At 50.0% G+C, this 18417-nt stretch overlaps 2 protein-coding genes across 3 annotated transcripts in view; both read right to left on the minus strand.

Moving 5' to 3' along the window:
- Positions 1 to 18417, minus strand: part of RGL2 (ral guanine nucleotide dissociation stimulator like 2) — a 187615-nt gene that overhangs the window by 107489 nt on the left and 61709 nt on the right. The gene's annotated exons all lie outside the window — the stretch shown is intronic.
- The window catches only part of DAXX (death domain associated protein), a 42461-nt gene continuing 26398 nt past the window's right edge, over positions 2355 to 18417 (minus strand). Inside the window, exons 4-8 of one of the 2 annotated variants that reach the window (XM_075323206.1) lie at positions 14327 to 14508; positions 13222 to 13351; positions 11593 to 12733; positions 2962 to 3082; positions 2355 to 2815 (exon numbers count right to left, since the gene is read on the minus strand). In XM_075323206.1, coding sequence (XP_075179321.1) covers positions 2762 to 2815; positions 2962 to 3082; positions 11593 to 12733; positions 13222 to 13351; positions 14327 to 14508 — 1628 coding nt within the window. In that variant the 3' untranslated portion in view covers positions 2355 to 2761. Of the gene's footprint in view, positions 2816 to 2961; positions 3086 to 11592; positions 12734 to 13221; positions 13352 to 14326; positions 14509 to 18417 lie in introns of both variants that reach the window. The other variant, XM_075323205.1, reaches the window with a different exon arrangement.

Raw genomic sequence — 18417 nt, forward strand, 5'->3', positions numbered from 1 at the left:
GGCAAGAATGCTCTATCTGGCTAGAAAGCCGATAGCACAGCACTGGTTGGATGATCAGGCTCCCTCCATTCTGGAATATATTAGTAAGGTCAATTGGATTATTATATTTAAAAGCAATCTACCTGAAAAGAGGCTGTATCGCAAAATTTGAAAAGGTCTGTGCGTCCTGGATAGACGGCTCGGGCCTGGCCTCCAAAGAGATACAGAGACTCCGTTTGGGCCTCATGAGTATAACTTTGTTGAATTAAAGAAAATTCTTATCTACATGTAGCACATATAGAAACCCTCTTATACACCTATTTATTTCTATTTAAAGAGATGTGATTTTGATGTTATATATTATAGTGTTTATTTTTGTTAAGTTGGGGGATAATTTTAGGGGGGAGAAGAGTGGGGAAGGGGACTGCGATCCCCAGGGTGGTTATATCTGGTTTGCTGGAGAAAGTTCAAATAAAAAATATCTGATTAAAAAAATATATATGTCAGGAGCTTATCCGCATGTGTACACTAGACTAGGGCTGGACTGATGCATTCGCCATGCACTTGTTCTACAATTCTTGTCAAAATGTAACCTCGCCCCCACAGCAGAGTGGTCTTCCTATGGGTGGGAGCCGCAGGGAGAAGCTGGAGGCTGTGTGAGGAGGGCGCTGGATAGTGGATGTGTGCACCCAGCACCGCACCAGGGGCCAGGATAGACTGGGTGCACACCGCCTCCGTGCACTTATCCTGTGGTGTACGTCAGGAGCTTACCTTGATGTACTGTACCTGTATGCCTCCATTCACCAGGCGGAGGCCAAAAGTGCATTCTTCCACTCTGTATGGCTAGTTTGCAACTACATACCGTTTCTTTCACTGTATAGAAAAATGCAGCACACTATATTCTATACAGCGGCCAGAGAAACGAAAGCCATACGGTATACTTTCTTTATAATGGGTCCTTATGGGCGGCACGGTGGCTCAGTGGTTAGCACTGCAGTCTTGCAGCGCTGGGGTCCTGGGTTCAATTCCCACCAAGGACCCCATCTGCAAGGAGTTTGTATGTTCTCCTCGTGTTTGCGTGGGTTTCCTCCGGGTTCTTCCCACACTTCAAAGACATACAGATAGGGACATTAGATTGTGAGCCCCAATGGGGACAGTGTTGCCAATGTATGTAAAGTGCTATGGAATTAATAGCGCTATATAAATGAATAAAATATTATATTATGGTCACTGTGCACGTCAGGCACAACCTCCCGTAGGGTATGCACCTGATAATGGCCAGAAATAAAGTGTTGACCAAGCTAAAATGGTGTATTATGTCCCAGTAACAATTCAGATAAATGGTCAGCAATACGGTGTGTGTGGGCTGTGCAGTTTTCCCCCAATAAACACCATCCTCTTGGACCCTCACTCCCCTCCCCCCCTCCCCCCCCCCCCCCCCGGACAGATGAAGCTCAGCTGGTACAGGCATTGGGAGAGCAGATGCATCCGTCGGCCATTTCTACTGTCAGCACAAACTGAAAGCAGACAATATATGTCCCCTGTCCTTCCGTCACCTAAAAGTGTTCAGTTTACTTCTATTTTTGCCTTTTTATGTAACACAAATTGTTAGGGTTGTGGGCTCACAGAGTAATAATGCAGAACGTACCCCGGGGAATGCTGTGAGCCAAGCCCCATTGGGAAACACCAGACAAATTTGCACTACATAAAGAGGCCCATATCTCAGGAAACTGTATGGCGGATTATAATAAATAAAAAACAAAAAAGTGAAATATTTAGGGAGCAGTGGGAAAAGTCAATCACCTTAATCTTCTATTTAATAACAGACGTGTATATGTTCTGTGTGAACCAAGCCTTAGTCAGATGAATGGTGGACTGTTAGCCACATTTATATACATTTACATGTGAATGAGGAGCATAGACCTACAATAACCCTTAGTCCAGTACACCACTGCGCAACCAGCTCTGTCCTATTGTACCCTCACCCATCCCCTGTAGACTGTGAGCCCTCACGGGCATGGTCCTCTCTACCCCTGTAGACTGTGAGCCCTCGCGGGCAGGGTCCTCTCTCCTCCTGTAGACTGTGAGCCCTCGCGGGCAGGGTCCTCTCTCCTCGTGTAGACTGTGAGCCCTCGCGGGCAGGGTCCTCTCTCCTCCTGTAGACTGTGAGCCCTCGCGGGCAGGGTCCTCTCTCCTCGTGTAGACTGTGAGCCCTCGCGGGCAGGGTCCTCTCTCCTCCTGTACCAGTCTGTTTTGTATTGTTAATGATTGTTGTACATATACCCTCTTTCACTTGTAAAGCGCCATAGAATAAATGGCACTATAATAATAAATAATAATAATAAAAGTCTGATAATAAACAAATGAGACACACATTGTACATAATATAACAAAAATTTATTCTCAAAGTTGTTTTTACAAAACAAAAATAAAGAAGGTATATATGGGAGAAGATATCCAAAACCCCCCAGGGAGATAATTAAAATATTCAAGTGTCATATCCACTCAAAAATTAATGCAATCTCCCCCAGAGAGCCTTCTGCCAACACCAATATGGACGACTCCAGACATCGAGGACGTACCCTGAGCTCCCAGGCCTAATGACTACCTACAATAGGAAGCATGTCCACCTCCAGTCAACCACACCTAAACCCAACATGTCCACCTCCATCCATATGGTTAGCAATCAGGTGCTGCTATTCTCCTAATATCCAGACACAACACACCACATAGTCCCCCATGGTCCCAGAAACCTTCTCCCTCCATTTACTGAGCAAAGAAGTCAATCAGAGAGGACAATCACTTCATCCGGGTCACACTGCGTGGAGACATGAGACTGGAAGAGAGAAGACACACAGGAGAGAGGATGGGGCAACGGCAGAAGAGAAGGGAGGAGAGGGGAAAAACCGCAGCGTTAGTAGACGTTGTAAGAAGCAGACTGATACAATCCATCATTGGCTGGTCTGTGGCCGTATTCCTCACCTTCCTGATTGGCTTGGTCGGGGTGTCCACCGGGCTGCAGCAGGTCATCATCAGGCCCGGGGTGTCCTCGTCCTCAATGATACTGTCACAGTCAGAAGAGCTAGAGAGCGATGTGTAAGCGCTGCTGAGGAAAACGACAATATTAATATATTGCGACTACAACTGGAGCAAGGAAACAAACCCCTGTACATAGATCACTTTACATCACAGTCAATGATGAGTGGCCGGATAATTCGTATAAAAGGGACAGAACACCCTCCGGAAACAGCCAAGAGTATCCTGAACTGCTCGTCTGTGTGCAACCTTCACTTTCTAGTACTGTGAAGTCATATACATACATACATACATATAGATACAAGTAAAATATATCTTTGTACCGTGTTAGCCAGTAGAGATAAAAAAATTGTTTAAAAGAACAGAGAGTCCTCAGTGGTTGATACCTTTTAATGGCGTCCAGTTGTGCGCGTTTCTTCATTAAAAGGTATCAACCGCTGAGGACTCTGTTCTTTTAAACAATTTTTTTACATACATATACACATACACACACACACACACATATATACATACATACATACATACATACATTATATATATATATTATAATTATTAAAGGGAATCTGTTACTAGGTTTTTGCAAATTAATCTGAAAACAGCATAATAAACGTGCAGAGACTCCGATTCCAGTGATGTGTCCCTTACTGGGCTTCTTGCTGCAGTTTTGATGATAATCTGCCTATATATGTGATTTTACCATCAGTGGACTCGGACCTGCCAGATCTAGCCCTCTATATTCATGAGCTCTATATAATCCCGCCCCCAAATCAATGATTGGCAGCTTTGTACCTATGCACAATGTACACACAAAGCTGCCAATCAGTGGTGTGGGAAGGGAAATACAGAGCTCAGTATTCAGAACGGTGTGATCTGCAGCAGAAAAAACTGAATTTATCAAAATAACAGCAAGCAGCCCAGTAAGTGACATGTCACTGGAATCGGGGTCAGTGCTCTAGCATCATATGCGGCTGGTGACATTCCCTTGAAACTTCCTAGATTATTGGATAAAAGGGATTTCAGAATATATAAAACTCCCTTTAATAGCTAGATCCATCAGGCAGGTGAAGTACAGGGGGAGAGGGAGTCTGCTTCAAGCAAGACCCCCATCATCCTGCCCAGCTTGGCTCTGGGACACTGCGTGCAATCGCGGCCGGCCCTTGGCTATTTTGTGGGCCAACCGTGATCTGTCCTGAATATGAATTTACACAAAGTAAAAAAGATAATTCATTTAGCAATAATCGTGCAGTGTAAATTAGCTGCCGATCACACAAGGAATAAGCAAAGAAGGGAATTTTGTTACTTACCGTAAATTCCTTTTCTTCTAGCTCTTATTGGGAGACCCAGACGATTGGGTGTATAGCTACTGCCTCCGGAGGCCACACAAAGCAATTACACTAAAAAGTGTAAGGCCCCTCCCCTTCTGGCTATACACCCCCAGTGGGATCACTGGCTCACCAGTTTTAGTGCAAAAGCAAGAAGGAGGAAAGCCAATAACTGGTTTAAACAAATTCTCTCCGAGTAACATCGGAGAACTGAAAACCGTTCAACATGAACAACATGTGTACCCGCAAACAAACCAACAATCCCGAAGGACAACAGGGCGGGTGCTGGGTCTCCCAATAAGAGCTAGAAGAAAAGGAATTTACGGTAAGTAACAAAATTCCCTTCTTCTTCGGCGCTCTATTGGGAGACCCAGACGATTGGGACGTCCAAAAGCTGTCCCTGGGTGGGTAAAGAAATACCTCATGTTAGAGCTGCAAGACAGCCCTCCCCTACGGGGAGGCAACTGCCGCCTGCAGGACTCTTCTACCTAGGCTGGCGTCCGCCGAAGCATAGGTATGCACCTGATAATGTTTGGTGAAAGTGTGCAGACTCGACCAGGTAGCTGCCTGGCACACCTGTTGAGCCGTAGCCTGGTGTCGTAATGCCCAGGATGCACCCACGGCTCTGGTAGAATGGGCCTTCAGCCCTGATGGAACCGGAAGCCCAGCAGAACGGTAGGCTTCAAGAATTGGTTCTTTGATCCATCGAGCCAGGGTGGCCTTAGAAGCCTGCGACCCTTTGCGCTTACCAGCGACAAGGACAAAGAGTGCATCCGAACGGCGCAAGGGCGCCGTGCGGGAAATGTAGATTCTGAGTGCTCTCACCAGATCTAACAAATGTAAATCCTTCTCATACCGATGAACTGCATGAGGACAAAACGAAGGCAAACAGATATCCTGATTAAGATGAAAAGAGGATACCACCTTCGGGAGAAACTCCTGAATAGGGCGCAGCACAACCTTGTCCTGGTGGAAGACCAGGAAGGGAGCCTTGGATGATAGCGCTGCCAGCTCAGACACTCTCCGAAGAGATGTGATCGCTACCAGAAAAGCCACTTTCTGTGATAGTCTAGAAAGTGAAACCTCCTTCAGAGGCTCGAAGGGCGGCTTCTGGAGGGCAACTAGTACCCTGTTCAGATCCCATGGATCTAACGGCCGCTTGTACGGGGGTACGATATGGCAAACCCCCTGTAGGAACGTGCGCACCTTAGGAAGGCGTGCCAAACGCCTCTGAAAAAAGACGGATAGCGCCGAGACCTGACCTTTAAGGGAGCCGAGCGACAAACCTTTTTCTAACCCAGATTGCAGGAAAGAAAGAAAGGTAGGCAATGCAAATGGCCAGGGAGACACTCCCTGAGCAGAGCACCAGGATAAAAATATCCTCCACGTTCTGTGGTAGATCTTAGCGGACGTGGGCTTCCTAGCCTGTCTCATGGTGGCAACGACCCCTTGGGACAATCCTGAAGACGTTAGGATCCAGGACTCAATGGCCACACAGTCAGGTTCAGGGCCGCAGAATTCCGATGGAAAAACGGCCCTTGGGACAGTAAGTCTGGTCGGTCTGGGAGTGCCCACGGTTGGCCGACCGTGAGCTGCCACAGATCCGGATACCACGCCCTCCTCGGCCAGTCTGGGGCGACAAGTATGACGCGGCTGCAATCGGATCTGATCTTGCGTAGCACTCTGGGCAAGAGTGCCAGAGGTGGAAACACATAAGGGAGCCGGAACTGCGACCAATCTTGCACTAGGGCGTCTGCCGCCAGCGCTCTTTGATCGCGAGACCGTGCCATGAAGGTTGGGACCTTGTTGTTGTGCCGTGACGCCATTAGGTCGACGTCCGGCACCCCCCAGCGGCGACAGATTTCCTGAAACACGTCTGGGTGAAGGGACCATTCCCCTGCGTCCATGCCCTGGCGACTGAGGAAATCCGCTTCCCAGTTTTCTACGCCGGGGATGTGAACTGCGGATATGGTGGAGGCTGTGGCTTCCAACCACATCAGAATCCGCCGGACTTCCTGGAAGGCTTGCCGACTGCGTGTCCCCCCTTGGTGGTTGATGTATGCCACCGCTGTGGAGTTGTCCGACTGAATTCGGATCTGCCTTCCTTCCAACCACTGCTGGAAGGCTAGTAGGGCAAGATACACTGCTCTGATTTCCAGAACATTGATCTGAAGGGTGGACTCCTGCTGAGTCCACGTACCCTGAGCCCTGTGGTGGAGAAAGACTGCTCCCCACCCTGACAGACTCGCGTCTGTCGTGACCACCGCCCAAGACGGTGGTAGGAAGGATCTTCCCTGTGATAATGAGGTGGGAAGAAGCCACCACTGCAGAGAGTCTTAGGCCGTCTGGGAAAGGGAGACTTTCCTGTCCAGGGATGTTGACTTCCCGTCCCATTGGCGGAGAATGTCCCATTGAAGTGGACGCAGATGAAACTGCGCAAACGGAACCGCCTCTATTGCCGCCACCATCTTCCCGAGGAAGTGCATGAGGCGTCGTAAGGAGTGCGGCTGACTTTGAAGGAGAGCCTGCACCCCAGTCTGTAGAGACCGCTGCTTGTCCCGCGGAAGTTTCACTATCGCTGAGAGAGTATGAAACTCCATGCCAAGATACGTTAGTGATTGGGTCGGTGACAGATTTGACTTTGGGAAGTTGATGATCCACCCGAACGCCTGGAGAGTCTCCAGTGCAACATTCAGGCTGAGTTGGCATGCCTCTTGAGAGGGTGCCTTGACCAGTAGATCGTCCAAGTAAGGGATCACAGAGTGTCCGTGAGAGTGCAAGACTGCTACCACTGCCGCCATGATCTTGGTGAACACCCGAGGGGCTGTCGCCAGACCAAATGGCAGAGCTACGAACTGAAGGTGGTCGTCTCCTATCACGAAGCGTAGAAAGCATTGGTGCTCTGTAGCAATCGGCACGTGGAGATAAGCATCTTTGATGTCTATTGATGCTAGGAAATCTCCTTGAGACATTGAGGCAATGACTGAGCGGAGGGATTCCATCCGGAACCGCCTGGCGTTCACATGCTTGTTGAGCAGTTTTAGGTCCAGAACAGGACGGAAGGAGCCGTCCTTTTTTGGAACCACAAAGAGATTGGAGTAAAATCCTCGCCCCCGTTCCTGAGGGGGGACAGGGATCACGACTCCCTCTGCTCTTAGAGAGTCCACCGCCTGCAGCAGGGCATCTGCTCGGTTGGGGTGTGGGGAGGTTCTGAAGAACCGAAGTGGAGGCCGAGAACTGAACTCGATTCTGTACCCGCGAGACAGAATGTCTGTTACCCACCGGTCTTTGACCTGTGACAGCCAAATGTCGCAAAAGCGGGAGAGCCTGCCACCGACCGAGGATGCGGAGGGAGGAGGCCGAAAGTCATGAGGTAGCCGCTTTGGAAGCGGTTCCTCCATTTGCTTTCCTGGGGCGTGAGTGAGCCCGCCAGGAATCTGAGCTCCCTTGTTCTTTCTGAGTCCTTTTGGACGAGGAGAATTGGGCCTTGCCCGAGCCTCGAAAGGACCGAAACCTCGACTGCCACTTTTTCTGTTGAGGTTTACTTGCTCTGGGCTGTGGTAAGGAAGAGTCCTTACCCTTGGACTGTTTTATGATTTCAGCCAATGGCTCACCAAACAGTCTGTCTCTAGATAATGGCAAGCTGGTTAAGCATTTTTTAGAACCAGCATCTGCTTTCCAGTCCTTTAACCACAAGGCTCTGCGCAAAACCACAGAATTGGCGGACGCCATAGCGGTACGGCTCGTAGATTCTAGGACAGCATTGATAGCATAGGTCGCAAACGCAGACATTTGCGAAGTTAGGGACGCCACTTGCGGCACTGCTGGATGTATGAAAGCATCCACCTGTGCTAAACCAGCTGAAATAGCTTGGAGTGCCCACACGGCGGCGAATGCTGGAGCAAACGACGCGCCGATAGATTCATAGACAGATTTCAACCAAAGGTCCATCTGTCTGTCGTTGGCATCTTTAAGTGAGGCGCCATCCTCTACTGCGACTATGGATCTAGCCGCAAGCTTGGAAATTGGGGGATCCACCTTTGGACACTGGGTCCAGCGTTTGGCCACCTCAGAGGGAAAAGGATAACGGGTATCCTTAGAACGTTTAGAGAAACGCTTGTCTGGATGAGCGTCGTGTTTCTGGATCGATTCTCTGAAGTCAGAGTGGTCCAAAAAAGCACTTAATTTACGCTTGGGATATAGGAAATGGAACTTCTCCTGCTGTGCAGCTGCCTCCTCTGCAGAAGGGGCTGGGGGAGAAATATCCAACAGTCTATTAATTGCCGATATAAGGTCATTAACCATGGCGTCACCATCAGGGGCATCCAGATTGAGAGGGGCCTCAGGATTAGAATCCTGATCACCGTCCTCAGTCTCATCACAGAGAGACTCTTGTCGCTGAGACCCTGAGCAGTGTGATGACGTGGAGGGTCTTTCCCAGCGAGCTCGCTTAGGCTGCCTGGGACTGTCATCTGAGTCAGAGACTTCAGCCTGTGATGCCTGAGACCCCCCTGAAGTACGGATTAGTTCCAACTGAGGGGGACCGGAGAGCATAGACACAGCAGTGTCCATGGTCTGAGCAACTGGCCTGGACTGCAAGGTCTCCAGGATTTTTGCCATAGTCACAGACATTTTATCAGCAAAAACTGCAAAGTCTGTCCCCGTCACCGGGGCAGGGTTCACAGGCGTCTCTGCCTGGGCCACTACCACCATAGGCTCTGGCTGACGAAGTGCCACTGGGACTGAACATTGCACACAATGAGAGTCGTTGGAGCCTGCTGGTAGATTAGCCCCACATGCAGTACAAACAGTTTTGTACACAGCCTGTGCCTTGGCACCCTTGCGTTTTGCGGATGACATGTTGCTGCCTCCTCAGAGCAGTACAGGGTGTCCAGCCAAGAAGCGACCTTACAGTGCAACTATATATATATGGTACCAAGAAAAAAGTACACTAATATAACACTGAGGCACTAGTGGGGCCAGCACTAAAGTGCAGCTTACCGCCCGCTAAGGAGCGGGTGTGTGGTCGCCGAAATCCCTTTAGTCTGGGTCTCCCAGAGCCTGCTGCCTTTCCCCAGCCAGACCGCATGTAATGGCTGCCGGCGTCCTTGTGGAGAGGGGGGGCGGGCCCTGGGCGTATACAGACGAAGAGCGGGAAGCCTGCTTCCCACTGTGCCTAGTGAGAGGGCTGGAGCATGTAAATAAAGCTCCAGCCCTCGGCGCTGCCTATTGAGCAGCGTCTCTCCCCTACCCTGATTGACAGGGTGGGGGCGGGAACGAAGCGGCGCTAGGCCGCAGAAGCCGGGGGCTAAAGTTAGAAGCGCCGCCGCCGTAAAAGCGCGGTCGGCGCAAAGTCCCCGGCGCACCACAAGTCGCAGCTGCGCCGCCGCTCCAGTAGCGGTCGGCGCAGTAGTTCCCAACATGTAACGTCACTCAGCAAAGCTGCAGTGACCTAACCCCAGCGCTACTGTCCCCGGCGCACTATAACGCTCAGCAAGCCTTGAGAATGTCCGTGCCTGCCGGGGACACAGAGTACCTGAAAGTTGCAGGGCCTTGTCCCTGAACGGCACTCCCGCTCCAAATCCAGCAGGTTCTCTGGGTCTGTGGATGGAGCCCGGCCCCAGGGCTTGGGGGCCGGCAAGATCCCACTTCCACAGAGCCCTCCAGGGGATGTGGAAGGAAAACAGCATGTGGGCTCCAGCCTCTGTACCAGCAATAGGTACCTCAACCTTACAAGCACCACCGCGGGTGAGAAGGGAGCATGCTGGGGGCCCCATATGGGCCCTCTTTTCTTCCATCCGATATAGTCAGCAGCTACTGCTGACTACAAACAGTGGAGCTATGCGTGGATGTCTGACCTCCTTCGCACAAAGCAGAAAACTGGTGAGCCAGTGATCCCACTGGGGGTGTATAGCCAGAAGGGGAGGGGCCTTACACTTTTTAGTGTAATTGCTTTGTGTGGCCTCCGGAGGCAGTGCTATACACCCAATCGTCTGGGTCTCCCAATAGAGCGCCGAAGAAACACTCATTCGTCGGGTGAAATGATCTTTTGTACTGCAAAGAACATTGGTTCTGGTGGCACATTGTCCGGTGTAAACGTTATGTGCTGAACAGCAATGTCACCTTATGTGCACTGAATTATCCATTACTGATTGTTCAGTATTAAAGGGGTTATCCACAACTAGAATACCCCAAATTAATTCCTTGTGCGTTAATTGCGAGTGGCCACTGATTGGCTGCAGCCGGCAAGTGACAAGTCACGTCAGTCACCAGGAACAACGGTGCAGACATTGCTGGAACAGCGACACTACAGGAGCTGAGTATGGACTGTTATTTTTTTGTATTGAGGTTCTGAATTGATTGAGTTGAGGTTTTCCAGTAGCAGAGAACCCCTTTAAGTGCAGTCTGCACATAGTATTAAGCATTTAATGCCGCAAATCTGTTACAGTAAATGCACCTGAAGGCTACACTGAGTATTGCGGTATTACATCCAGCAGTAATATGTCTGTGCAGCCCTGACCTTACTGAGAACGTTTTGACATTGGCTTCTTGTTTAGTTTGGGTTGTGGCACATTTGTTCTCCTACAAACAATGAAAGACAAACCTGTCACATTTACTGGGTCATCTTCTCACATTTTTTTATAAAATCTGTTACCCCTCCCCCCACACACTGTCACCTGTAAAGACATAATGAATGTCTACACACAAAAGGCTTGGACGGGAATCACAAATATGGGCTCCATAAACCAAACCACTTCTTAAGGCCGTCACCAGACTCAATCGTTATGTGACGTCACTGAAGGACCGGAATGGGCCTCATGATGGAAAAGACGTTCCGATACGAGGACACTGGATATCCGCACATCAGTATAATGGCAGAGGAAGACGTCATCCTTATCCCACAATTATCTTTTACACTTGTATTTTTTTATATATCTTTTTAGTAAAAACAGGCATGGATAATCCTAATGGCTGAATGATCAGAATCTCATTATCTGATTTATACCATGTGAACACTGACTTATTACCCTTAGACCGGCTTTTATTAATCGGAGCTGTCCCCGGCCTGTATGTGGTATTACAGCCGAGTGACTAGCTGCATTGCCAGACACAAGCTATGCTGGAAGAGCAGCCATGTTTTGGAGATCTTGTAGGACCCCTATAAATCTCAGCCCCCTGCTGGTTCATCGTTTCCACATCCCCATCCCTGCCCACAGCTGCCTGTGCCATGACTGGTCCCCGTCCCCCGTCTCACTGGTCTATCTTGATTCTTTTGCAGCTCTTCTTCTTGTGATCTTCAGTGCGATCCTTTCCGTTGAATCTCGTCAGCCCATTAGTACACTTCTCTGGGGTCATGGCTTTCCGCTTTCGTCGAGGCGGAGACCTGTCTTCCGCTTGTCCTAAAGGCTTGCAAGAGTCTCTGAGGGTCGTTTTGAGCTTAAGTCTCAGGCGATTTAAAGGCCTTTTGCGCACTGGTGTGGTCATGTGTACACCGTTTCTACTGCGCAATGGTGACGAGTCACAGTTTGTCTTATTTTCACAGTCGTCTGAGTCTGTTGCCGCTGTGTGGATGTTGGTAGCCGGTACCTCGTCTTCCCTGACAGGACTATCTGAAGGAGTCCGATCTCTGCTGGCAGCAGTGTCAACCACAGAGTTGTCATCTTCATCGTCATGATTTCCAGCGCTATCTGTACAGCCCGTCTTCTCCTCCATACTCGCAGCCTCGCTGTCTATACTCGTCCTCCTTGATGCACAAGGCTCTTCTGTATTTACATCTGTGCAGCTTTCTTCTTGGACGGCAGGAGATGGACGCGGCTCGCTATACCCGTCTGCATCATCACTTCCCTCGGGAGAAGGATCATCTGCAGGTTCTGTGAGGTCTTCTCCATTTTGTTCCAAGTCATGCTTGTTTTCTATGATCAATGACACAGTCATATCAGGCAATAAATACTTTTCTGTGTGTTTATGATTTCCATTATCCACTGTGTTGTCAGGAGACGACATGGAATTCAAAAAAAGAACCTCTGCTTGTTCAGTTCCATCGAATTCTTTGTCCTCGGGACTTGGTACCAAGTCATCGCCTTCTTGATTCTCCCCTGCTTCATCTCCATTGTTTGCGGCGGTGTCGCAGGCCTCCTGCTCCTCACTGCGCTCATCATCGGACTTGGCTTTATCAGGGCTGCCATTACTTGGCAGACAAGGGGAATTGGAGAGATGAGCTTCCACCTCGGACTCCAAGGTGGTATTTGAAGAGTCTTTATCATGTGATGTAGAAGAGGATGCTGGTGAGGAATCTTGCCCTGTTGCTTCTTCACCGTCTTCCTTTTCTTTTTCCCCGTCAGATGCCATATCCATCTTTTGGTCAGCCTCATTTTCTTGGTCCGCAGGAAGTTCTTCTAAATGGGGAAACAAAAAGACAGAAATGCTAAATAATTTGCCTAATGAGCTGGCCGGTCTCAGAATAAGGCCTCAACCTTAAGGTTTTAACCCTTCATTATGGTAGAAATGACTACAGTTTAATAATACAGCTGATTAATTTTGGCTTTGGATTCTACAAATGTACAACCTGCAGAATTTGGTGCTGAATTAGTCCATGTGTGTTGCAGATTTTCCACTGTGCATATGTCCTGTACAGATGCTTAATAGGGTAAGTGGGAAAGGGTTGTCTGAAAGAGATGGTTCCCTTTAAATCTATTCAGCTTTGTATGACTAGTTCACACACATCAGGTTTTTTTGTTTTATGGGCACACTGGCAGAGTCTGCTGTAATCGTCTACCCAAGACACAACCCTGACACGTCCATGATAAGTCAATGGGATCCTTTACAAAGAAGAGGCCACGACAAGTTATGATCACAGACATATCTGGGGGTCACCCCACCTCACCTTCCTCATGCTCTCCCTCCTCACTATCGGACCTTTCTTTACTGTGCTCCAGTTCTTCCTCAATGTCAGTTTCAGAATCTTCTGATTCTTCCGATCCCTCCGATGACGACGGTGGATTCTTTTCAGGTGGCTGTTATTAAGAGAAGAGAGGTCACTCCAAGTTACAGCAGCTCTGCCAGCAAGAAGGAAACCAGAATGGATTTACTAGCCATCATAATTTTTATAATTTTACTCTAAACAACCGAGACCAAGGGCTGTCGTCCAGAATTACCCACCATGGTGTAAAGAAATGCTCCACCGATGGTTCGGATAGGTTTTATAATGCAATGGTACAAGCAGGGAGCGGGCCGGAAGGGAGGGGGGCAGGGCGCGGGCCTGGAAAGGAGGAGGGCAGGGCGCGGGCCGGAAGGGAGGGCCGCACAGAAATTGAGGCCTCAAGGGCTGCTCCTAACATAAAATCAGAAATGCTAAGCTTAATATACTCAAGGTAAGCTTTAAGGCTATGTGCGCACGTTGCGTACAGTTCACTGCAGAAATTTCTGCAGCGATCTGAAGAGCACATGTGAGCTTTAAATCGCTGCAGAAATGTCCATAGTGAAGCCGATTCCATGCGCTGAGTGCAGCTCCTGCCATAGACAGAGCAGGAGCTGCCGGCAAAGCACACGGAAGAAGTGACATGTCACTTCTTAGAACGCAGCGCTTCGGGCAGCAGCCGAAGCGCTGCGCTCTAAAACGCCACGTGCGCACGGCCCCTGCACAATCTCCATAGACTGTGCAGGGGACGCAGGACGCATGCAGTTACGCTGCGCTACAAAGCGCAGCGTAACTGCATGTATTTACGCAACGTGCGCACATAGCCTTAGAAGCCAACACTTTTCTTTTCTTGCCCAGTAGCATTTGGGCATTTTTCTGGCTTTGCAGCCACAGATCATTATGTTGTCAGGAATTCTTTACATCAGCAGCTGTCATCTCTACCAATAACATTAGATTTCTCTAGCATAATGGGCAGTATTGTGAAATATAGCCAGAAAACATTTATAAACCAGCACTATTTCCTATGATGAGCTCCATGAGAGAAGAAAAAGACTCCCACAGTCGTCGTTACCTCTCGCTCTGTGGCTCTCGGCGTGCCTCCTAAGTTTCGTGTCTTCCTCCTGGTGTCCTCTTCGCCGTCATCCTGCAACTGAGCATACTTCTTGATGACATCATCTAGGCGATTAATTGCCGTGTTTCGGTTCTCGCGCAGGCGCCGTGACAAACTCGTGTCCTGCTGCGCCGGATCATTCACTGGAAAATGTGCAAACGTGATACAGGTTAGAGACAATCAGCCCTACCAAAGCCGAGCAGCGACCGGCATCACATCAGTCTGCCTGGCCACTAAGGGCATTTCTCACCAGAGTCACCAACTACATCCCATTTAACGGGAGCTATTTCCTCCCTAAGGCTATGTGCGCACTAGGAATGTGAAGTTTCTCAAGAAAATTTCTTGAGAAACTTCTGGGAGTAAAAGATTTCCGGACCTCCGGAAAAAATCCGCACCAAATCCGCATGCGGATTTGCCGCGATTTTCCCGCGGGTGGTTCCCTGCGGATTTTGAAAGCTGTACTGCCGAAATCCGCAGGGTACCTGCGGAAAAGAATTGACATGCTCATTTTCTCAAGAAATTTTCTCGAGAAATTCTTCTCAAGGAAATTTCTTGAGAAAAATCCGCACAGTTATTTTTTTTTCTCATACAATTTGCTGGGAAATGTCTGCACAAAGATTGCAGACATTTCTCAAGAAATTTCCGCGGCAAATCCGCGGGTAAAACGGTCTAGTGCGCACAGAGCCTTCTTCCCAGAGCCATACTTTATTTTATTTTTCTGTGCACACAGACATATCAGGGCTTGTTTTTTGCAGGATGAATCACACCATTCATTTTACTGTATAGTGTACTGAAGAAAGGGAAGGGGGGGGGGGGGATCACAAGTTTGGTGAAAAAAAAATATACATTTTTGGGGAATTCTTTTTATAGCAGATTGTGTGGTGAAAATGACTTTTCAAAATGAATCTCATCAGTACGATTACAGCGATACCAATTATGTTCTAGTTTTCTTTGTCGCTCCATTGGGAGACCCAGACAATTGGGTGTATAGCTATGCCTCCGGAGGCCACACAAAGTATTACACTAAAAGTGTAAAGCCCCTCCCCTTCAGCCTATACACCCCCCGTGCTGCCACGGGCTCCTCAGTTTTTATGCTTTGTGCGAAGGAGGCAGACATCCACGCATAGCTCCACAGCTTAGTCAGCAGCTGCTGACTATGTCGGATGGAAGAAAAGAGGGCCCATATCAGGGCCCCCAGCATGCTCCCTTCTCACCCCACTCTTGTCGGCAGTGTTGTTAAGGTTGAGGTATCCATTGCGGGTACGGAGGCTGGAGCCCACATGCTGTTTTCCTTCCCCATCCCCCTTGGGGCTCTGGGTGAAGTGGGATCCTATCGGTCTCCAGGCACATGAGACCGTGCTCCATCCACAGCTCCTGAGGACTCTGCTGGATAGGAGCCGAGTATCGTTCAGGGACATGGCCCTGCTACTTTGAGGTACTCTGTGTCCCCGTGGGGACCGCGCACAGCAACACTCCAGCATTGCTGGGTGTGCTAGTGCACCGGGGACCGCGGCGCTGACTGCGTTTGTGCCTTTACACACTGCAGCGTCGCTGAGTGTGTTTGTGTATGGGGACTGCCGCGCTGACTGCCGCTGCCATTGTTATCGCTGCGGCGCGGCTGGGACTGTTAGTGCGCCGGGGACTTCCGCGCCGACCGCGCTTATACGGCGGCCGCGCTTATAACTTTAGTCCCCGGCTTTTGCGGCCTAGTCTCATTCTTTTCCCGCCCCCAGGCCTGCCAGTCAGGGGAAGGGCGGGACGCTGTAAAGGACGTCAGCAACTGAGGCTGGAGCATGCTTTGCATACTCCACCCCCCTCACTGTGCACAGTGGGGCACCAGATTCCCGCACTTTCTAGGGCACGCCCACGGCCCCCTCCTCTCCTCAGGACGCCGGCAGCCATTCCTGTCAGCTCTTCTAACGCTGGAGAGGGGAGACAAGCTCAGGGAGACCCAGGCAGGAATTCTGGTGACCACACAACCGCATTGTGCGGGCGGTAAGCAGCACCTAGGTGCTGGCCCCACTGGTGCAGAAGTGTACTTATAGATTATATGATTATAGGCTATACTTTACACTGTATGGTGCACGGTTGTTTTTGGCTATATACCCTCCTGTATTGCTCAGAGGAGACAACAGCATGTCGTCCACAAATAGCAAGGGTGCCAAAGCACAGACTTACTATGCTGCCTGTGCAGCATGTACGGCTATACTGCCGGCAGGTTCCACTGACCCTCATTGTGTGCAATGCTCGGCCCCTGTGGCACTTACTCAGCCGGAGCCTCTGCTAAGGGTGGCCCAGGGAGAACCACCTGTTAACACTGTCCAGGTGACAGGGACGGAGTTTGCAGTTTTTACTGAAAGACTTTCTGAGACTATGGCTAAGATATTAGAAGCCTTGCAGTCCAGACCGGCATCTCAAGCCAGGGGCACTGTGGAATCATTGCCCCCTGGTTCCCCTCAGTTGGAACAACAATGTTCTCCCGGGGTGTCTCATAGATCCCAGGGTGAGGTCTCTGACATGGAACGCAGTCCCAGACCGACTAAGCGAGCTCGCTATGAAATCCCCTCGACATCATCACATTGTTCAGGGTCTCAGCGAGAGGACTCTCTGTATGATGAAGCGGAGCTAGCCGATCAGGATTCTGATCCTGAAGCCGCTCTCAACCTTGATACTCCTGATGGGGACGCCATAGTGAATGATCTTATTGCGTCCATCAATCAAATGTTGGATATTTCTCCCTCAGCTCCTCCAGTGGAGGAGTCAGCCTCTCAGCAGGAGAAATTCCGTTTCAGGTTTCCTAAGCGTACAAGGAGTATGTTTCTGGACCACTCTGACTTCAGAGAGGCAGTCCAGAAACACCGAGCTTGTCCAGATAAGCGTTTTTCCAAGCGCCTTAAGGATACACGTTACCCCTTCCCCCCTGACGTGGTCAAGGGCTGGACTCAGTGTCCCAAGGTGGATCCTCCAATCTCCAGACTGGCGGCTAGATCCATAGTTGCAGTGGAAGATGGAGCTTCACTCAAGGATGCCACTGACAGACAGATGGCGCTCTGGTTGAAATCCATCTATGAAGGTATCGGCGCGTCTTTTGCTCCAGCATTCGCAGCCGTATGGGCACTCCAAGCTATCTCAGCTGGTCAGGCGCAAATTGACGCACTCACACGTACGTCTGCGCCGCAGGTGGCGTCCATAACCTCTCAAACGTCGGCATTTGCGTCCTACGCTATTAATGCTATCCTGGACTCGGCGAGCCGTACGGCGGTTGCAGCCGACAATTCGGTGGCAATACGCAGGGCCTTGTGGCTACGGGAATGGAAGGCAGATTCGGCTTCCAAAAAGTGCTTAACTGGTTTGCCATTTTCTGGCGACCGCTTGTTTGGTGAGAGATTGGATGAAATCATCAAACAATCCAAGGGAAAGGAAACATCCTTACCCCAGGCCAAACCAAAAACACCCCAACAGAGGAGGGGACAGTCGAGGTTTCGGTCCTTTCGGGGGGCGGGCAGGTCCCAATTTTCCTCGTCCAAAAGGCCTCAGAAGGATCAGAGGAACTCCGACGCATGGCGGTCCAAATCACGCCCTAAAAAGACCGCTGGAGGTGCCGCTACCAAGGCGGCTTCCTCATGACTTACGGCCTCCTCACACCGCATCCTCGGTCGGTGGCAGGCTCGCCCGCTTTTGCGACACCTGGCTGCCACAAGTAAAAGACCGTTGGGTGAGAGACATTTTGTCTCACGGTTACAGGATAGAGTTCAGCTCTCGTCCTCCGACTCGATTCTTCAGAACATCTCCGCCTCCCGAGCGGGCCGAGGCTCTTCTGCAGGCGGTGGGCATTCTGAAGGCAGAAGGAGTGGTGGTCCCGGTTCCTCTTCAGCAACAGGGTCACGGTTTCTACTCCAACCTGTTTTGGATCTAAAACTGCTCAACAAACACGTAATGACCAGGCGGTTCCGGATGGAATCCCTCCGCTCCGTCATCGCCTCAATGTCCCAAGGAGATTTCCTAGCATCGATCGATATCAAAGATGCTTATCTCCATGTACCGATTGCTCC

Source organism: Anomaloglossus baeobatrachus, chromosome 9, assembly GCF_048569485.1.
Source record: "Anomaloglossus baeobatrachus isolate aAnoBae1 chromosome 9, aAnoBae1.hap1, whole genome shotgun sequence".
Classification (NCBI taxonomy): Eukaryota; Metazoa; Chordata; class Amphibia; order Anura; family Aromobatidae; genus Anomaloglossus; species Anomaloglossus baeobatrachus.